Source organism: Cebus imitator, unplaced genomic scaffold (genome assembly GCF_001604975.1).
Source record: "Cebus imitator isolate Cc_AM_T3 unplaced genomic scaffold, Cebus_imitator-1.0 Scaffold356, whole genome shotgun sequence".
Classification (NCBI taxonomy): domain Eukaryota; kingdom Metazoa; phylum Chordata; class Mammalia; order Primates; family Cebidae; genus Cebus; species Cebus imitator.
Genome location: NW_016107671.1, coordinates 2,560,966 through 2,567,569, shown reverse-complemented (window position 1 = coordinate 2,567,569; position 6,604 = coordinate 2,560,966). Strand labels below are relative to the sequence as shown.

The window sequence follows — 6,604 nt, the reverse complement described above, 5'->3', positions numbered from 1 at the left end:
TACAGGCACGCGCCACCATGCCCAGCTAATTTTTTGTAGTTTTAGTAGAGACGGGGTTTCACCATGTTGACCAGGATGGTCTCGATCTCTTGACCTCATGATCCACCCGCCTCGGCCTCCCAAAGTGCTGGGATTACAGGCGTGAGCCACCGCGCCCGGCCAAAAATAAATAAATTTAGTCTGGGCATGGTGGCTCATGCCTGTAATTCTAACACTTTGGGAGGCTGAGGTGGGAGGATCACCTGAAGTCAGAAGTTTGAGACTAGCATGGCCAATATGGTGAAACCCCCGTCTCTACTAAAAATATACAAATTAGCCAGGCATGATGGTGTGCAACTGTAGTCCCAGCTACTCGGGAGGCTGAGGCAGGAGAATCGCTTGAACCCAGGAGGGTTGCAGTGAGCCTAGATCGTGCCACTGCACACCAGCTTGGGCAACAGAGTGAGACTCCATCTCAATAAATAAATAAATAAATAAATAACAATAAATTTAAACTAAATTGGGCCGGGCGCGGTGGCTCACGCCTGTAATCCCAGCACTTTGGGAGGCGGAGGCGGGTGGATCACAAGGTCAAGAGATTGAGACCATCCTGGTCAACACGGTGAAACCCCATCTCTACTAAAAAAAATACAAAAAATTAGCTGGGCATGGTGGCGCGTGCCTGTATAATCCCAACTACTTAGGAGGCTGAGGCAGGAGAATTGCCTGAACCCAGGAGGTGGAGGTTGCGGTGAGCTGAGGCTGTGTCATTGCACTCCAGCCTGGGTACCTGGGTAACAAGAACAAAACTCCGTATCCAAAAAAAAAAAAAAAAATTTAAACTAAATTAAAAGTGCATTTCCCCAGTCACACTAGCCAAATTTCAAGTGCTCAATAGTCACATGTGGCTTGTAGCTACTTTACTGGACAGCACAGCACAGACATTATAGAAAGCTCTGTTGGAAGTCCCAGCACTTTGGGATCCAAGGCAGGCAGATCGCTTGAGACCAGGAGTTCTAGACCAGCCCAGCCAACATGGCGAAACCCCGTTGCTACTAAAAATTAAACCTAATAAATAAATAAATAATTAGCAAGGCTTGTTGGTGAATGTTTGTAATCCCAGCTACTGGGAGGCTAAGACATGACAATCACTTGAACCCGGGAGTTTGCTGTGAGCCAAGATCGTGCCACTGCTCTCCAGCTTGGGTGACAGAGCAAGAGCCCGTCCCCCCCCAAAAAAAAAAAACAAAAACAAAATTCAAACTCCTTCCAGTGGCCTACAGGTCTGCTGTGATGCAGCCCGGCTGACCTCTCCACCTCACCCCCCTTCCCATAACTCCCGTCACGCTGCCCCTTCCTTTCTCGGGGTCTCCATACCTACTGCATCCTTTGCTTCCTTATCTTTGCAGGCAGAGTTCTTTCCCATCTCAGTTTGGACACCACCTCCTCAGAGAAGCTGTCTCAGAACACCCCGGCTAAAACCACCCTGGCATTCAGCCAGGGAAAATTTACTGAATCCAAACATATAATGGTGTTCACAGCCCTAGTTGCTACCAGAAATTACTTTTTTTTCTTTTTCAGTAGAGGCGGGATCTCAATATGTTGCCCAGGCTGGTCTCTAACAACTCCTGGCCTCAATCAACCCTCCCAGCTCAGCCTCCCAAAATGCCGGGATTACAGGTGTGAGCCACCATGCCCGGCCCAGAAATTATCTCAACTGTAGGTTTACTTTCTTGACTGTCTCCCCTTCATTACAAGTGGAGCTCCATGAGAGCAGGGCGGGGGCAGACACAGCACTCTCTCCCTAAGGGACAGACTGGGTCCCGCATGGAGCCTGAGGGACACCCAGGAAATGAATGAAGTTGGAGTCCCTGGATAAATGAAGATTCTCTCTGCCCTCTGGGGCTGTGACATCCACTCCCCCTACCTGAGACTCCTTTCTCTCTTTTTTTTTTTCCCAGCTTGCTCCTCCACAATCTGCAATTTGGGTGCCTTCCCCATCACACCCCAATCACTCTGGCCTGGACTTGCCTACCCAGACTTGCCTCTGAGAATAGAGGGGCCTGATCAAGGACTACAAAACCCAGGAGGAGCCACAGGTGCACAGATCATTCTGCTCACCCCTCCCCACAGCAGCTGTGATCACTCTCAGCTGTCACTGTCGGATGATAGGTTGTCTCCTCCCCACCCCAGGCAGAGAGCTCAGCACATGGTGAGTTTCAAAGGAGACACTCAGGAACAACTGAGATGAAATCAAGTACTGGGTGGATGGTTACGATGGCAGGCAGACAAACGGGAGACACTGCACTTGGCCTGAGGATCCAGCTCCGAGGGATGAAGGGGCTGAGTCCCACCCCCCACCAACCATACACACCCACACAAACCCAGCCCCTGACCTTCTGGCCGTCCAACAGCACTCGGTCTCCCAGGCGCAAGCCCAGTGCGCTAAGCATGAGATTGCCTGGGACGTTGTCATAGTTGGGTAGTGTGACCTTGGGGAGGGCGCAAGATAGTGGCACCGCCTCTTCCAGCAGCGTCCGCAGCTCCTTGGCCACGAGTGCCGCCTCTGCCTTGTCCAGGGACATGTCCATAGGATCTGGGACCACCTCTGCCGGCACCTGTCCTTTTCGATTCTGGGGGGACAATGGGAAGAGGGGATGGGAACTCAGTGGCACAGGCCACACCCCCATGGAGGCACTGCCCCTAGAGAGCACCAGTCTGGGTGATGCAGGGGTAGGACTAGGTCATACCCTGGGCCAACCTAAGAATAAGAAGGGGTAGGGGAAGTCCAGGTGCGGTGGCTCACGCCTATAATCCCAGCACTTTGGGAAGTCAAGCCAGGCAGATCGCTTGAGGTCAGGAGTTTGAGACTAGCCTCGCCAACGTGGTGAAATGTCTCTATTGAAAATACAAAAATTAGCCAGGTGTGGTGGCACGCACCTGTAATCCCAGCTACTCGGGAGGCTGAGGCAGGAGAATCACTTGAACCTGGGAGGCGGAGGTTGCAGTGAGCTGAGATCGTGCCACTGCACTCCAGCCTGGGTGACAGTGAGACTCCGTCTCAAAAAAAAAAAGAGGCCAGACGCGGTGGCTCATGCCTATAATCCCAGCACTTAAGGAGGCCGAGGCAGGTGGATCACGAGGTCAAGAGATCAAGACCATCCTGGTTAACATGGTGAAACCCTGTCTTTACTAAAAATACAAAAATTAGCTGGGCATGGTGGCGCATGCCTGTAGTCCCAGCTACTTGGGAGGCTGAGGCAGAAGAATTGCTTGAACCCAGGAGGTGGAGGTTTCGGTGAGCCAAGATCAAGCCATTGCACTCCAGCCTGGGTAAAAAGAGCGAAACTCTGTCTCCAAAAAAAAAAAAAAAACAAGAAGGGGCAGGGCAGAAAGGTGCAGACCACATCTCTAGGGAAGCCTACCCCTGAGACCCAGGCCTGGGGGTGTATCAAATAATTTGAGGGTGGGATTGGGGCCAGAAGCAGTAGGAATGAAGGCCACATTTCAGTGCTGTAGGTCATGCCCCCAAGGAGGCAATCTCTGGAGACCCCAAACCTGTAATGGGGACATGTGGGGGATGAACATTGAGAATGGGCTCCTGTGGGCTGGGTGTGGTGGCTCACATCTGGAATCCTAGCACTTTGAGAGGCTGAGGTGGGCAGATCACCTGAGGTCAGTAGTTCGAGACCAGCCTAACCAACATGGTGAAACCCCATCTCTACTAAAAATACAAAAATTATCCAGGCATGGTGGCGCATACCTATAATTCCACCTATTCAAGAGGCTGAGGCAGAAGTGTTTGAACACAGGAAGCAGAGGTTGCAGTGAGCTGAGATCCTGCCTCTGCACTCCAGCCTGGATGACAGAGCCAGACTCCGTCTCAAAAAAAAAATAAAAGAGAGAGAAAGAGTGGGCAGATCTCAGGGGCACAGGCCATATTTCCCCAAGATACCCTTGCCTGGACGGCTGCAAGGTAATTAACATTGGGGATGGAGCATGGGTCCGGGGTCAAAGATCATATTGAGGGCTTAGGAGGGCCCAACCCTCTCATTCACAGAAGGCCTAGCCCTACTTTCCTTATTACCTTGAAATGCTGTCACGCAGTGCCACAGGGTAGGCTGGATGACCCTGAGGAGATCCTTTAATCCCTCTGCCTGTTTCCCCATGGTAAAACAAGGCTTACAATAGACTTCACCTGACATAATGAACACTAGGCAAATTTCAGCTGTTATTGCATTTGCTGAATGTACAGACGGCATTTGTAGTATCTAGGGAGTCACGGGAAATGCAGAGATTTGCTGGAGGGAAGTGGGGGAGGAAGGGAGCAGGAGGGTAACGGGTTCTGGGCGAGGGTGGCAGTACCCTCAGCGCGGGGTTGGCACCGTGCTCCAGCAAACATTTGGCGGCGCCTAGGCACAGGTTGGAGGCAGCGATGTGCAGGGCTGAGCCGTGGTTGAAGTCACTGCATGTGGAGTTCACCACTGCAAGTGGGCAAGAGGAGAGGTTCTGGGTGAGCGCTCCCAGCCCTCCTCCCACCTCAGGGCTCATCTTTTAACTTGCAGGTCCCAGGCCTCCGACACAGAGCCCTGCCCCCATCTCGGAACCCCACCCCTCCTTTCGCAGCCCCGCCCCTCCCTGGAGTAGTGGTCCACTGAGCCCCCTCTCCTACGCCTCCAGCCTCCCACTATCTCCTTGAATCGCAGTCCTCCTTCCCCTCCCAGCCTGGCCTCACCGGGGTCTCCGCCTCCCTCACACAAGTCCTTGTCCCCTCCCAGCCAGGGCTCTCCTCCTCACCTCGCGGCCGCGCGCCCTTCAGCAGCACGCGCACAAGGTCGGGCACATCGAAATAGGCCGCGTAGTGAAGCGCGTTCATGTTGGTCCAGCGGCTGCGCAGGGTCACATCTGCGCCCAGCGCCAGCAGCTGCTGCGAGAGGCGCACCGCTGCCGCGGGGTCCCCTGCGCAATAGGCGGGGTCAGCCTGGAACCCCCATTCCAGAGCATGGGCCCAGGGCATGGGGAGGGCCCTGGGCCTCAGGAAATATACTTCGGATCGTAAGCTTCGGGTCCCAGATGGGCCCTGAGTTCTGGGTGGTTTTGAGGGTGTTGGGTCTGGGGGCCTAAGCTTTGGGGCTCATGACTTGGGGGTGTGGGCTCTCACCGACTCCGTGGGCCCCAGCCTTGCACGCATAGTGGAGCAGTGTCATGTCGGTCAGCCCATCACGATCGTTCACATGGCAGCCTCGGCGCAGAATCTGTGAGTACCAGGGGAGCAGGAGGGTCACACACATGTGGGGGACCACATCCGCCTCTCCCTGGTTTCCCCAGTGTTCTCACCTCATTGCCGATGACGTCTATCTTGTGCTGGACTTGGGGCACCCACTGGCGCACAATGGCAAACAGCTCAGGGATGGTGGTCTGAGGGTCAAACAGGATCTCCTGGCACGCCGGGTCATTGGGATCGAAGAAGGTGAAAGCTGGGGCGGCAAGAGGTCCAAGGTCACCCCATGCAACTGACCCCCTCCTTCCAGCCTCAGTAGGGGAGCTCTAGGTCTTTGCCTCTTAGAGCCTCTAATGCAGGGTCTCAAACTGGTAGCGCACGGGCCACAGTCAACTAACAGACATTTTCTGTGTGGCCCGCATGAGGTTTCAAACTCAGGTGGGCTCACATAAAAATCTCAATGCCCGCCGGGAGGCAGTGGCTCACTGCCTGTAATCCTAGCACTTTGGGAGGTCGAGGCAGGCGGATCACCTGAGGTCAGGAGTTCGAGACCAGCCTGGCCAACGTGGTAAAACCCTGACTCTACTAAAAATACAAAAATTAGCCAAGCATGGTGGTGGGCATCTGTAATCCCAGCTATTTAGAAGGCTGAGGCAGGACAATTGCTTGAATCCGGGAGGCAGAGGCCACAGTGAGCCGAGATGGCACCACTGTATTCCAGCCTGGGTGACAGAGTGAGACTCCATCTCAAAAAAAGTAAATACATAAATAAAATTTTAAAAATAAAATAAAATGTATCCGTGAGCAGGAATCAACCTGTGTCCAACCAGGGTGGTGCCTAGAGGCACTTCTGTCTCCTCCCACTCGACTCTAAGGAGTGCGGCTCTCTGTGACGTCAGCACCCAGCACAGGGCCCTGGCATGTGGCAGGAACTCAGTGAGTGGTGAATGAACGTGTACATGAATGATCAGATTATACACAGCCCAGGGAAATGCCACATAGAAGGTGTCTCCAGGAATCAGCCAGCGTGCTCCTTTTAGAACTGCAGTCACATCATAGCCCTGCTTGGCTCAAAACCCTCCTCCAGCTCCCAACCCGTCCAGAGTACAGACCAAAGTCTTCCCCACGGCCCTCGGGGCTCTGCACATCCAGCCCCTCAATTCTCAGCCTTCTCCCCTCACTAATTCCCCTTCCCTCATTTCCCACACCAGGCTCCGTCTGTCCCTCCCACGTGCCAAGCAAATTCCTGTCTCAGGCTCTTGACACTTGCTGTTTTTCCCATTCGGGATAGACTTCCCTCACATCTTCACAAGGCTTTACAGATCTTTGCCCAAATGTCAGCTCCTTAGAGAGGCCTCCCCAAACCACACTGTCTAAATCAGCACCCACCCTTCTCCATCTCCT

General features: G+C 53.6%; 1 protein-coding gene across 2 annotated transcripts in view; it reads right to left on the bottom strand.

Moving 5' to 3' along the window:
• Positions 1-6,604, bottom strand: part of CLIP3 (CAP-Gly domain containing linker protein 3) — a 16,451-nt gene that overhangs the window by 6,931 nt on the left and 2,916 nt on the right. For both annotated transcript variants that reach the window (XM_017506665.2, XM_037730750.1), the window contains exons 3-7: positions 5,317-5,456; positions 5,141-5,234; positions 4,777-4,938; positions 4,345-4,463; positions 2,376-2,612 (exon numbers count right to left, since the gene is read on the bottom strand). In XM_017506665.2, the coding sequence (XP_017362154.1) occupies positions 2,376-2,612; positions 4,345-4,463; positions 4,777-4,938; positions 5,141-5,234; positions 5,317-5,456 (752 nt within the window). The remainder of the gene's footprint in view (positions 1-2,375; positions 2,613-4,344; positions 4,464-4,776; positions 4,939-5,140; positions 5,235-5,316; positions 5,457-6,604) is intronic.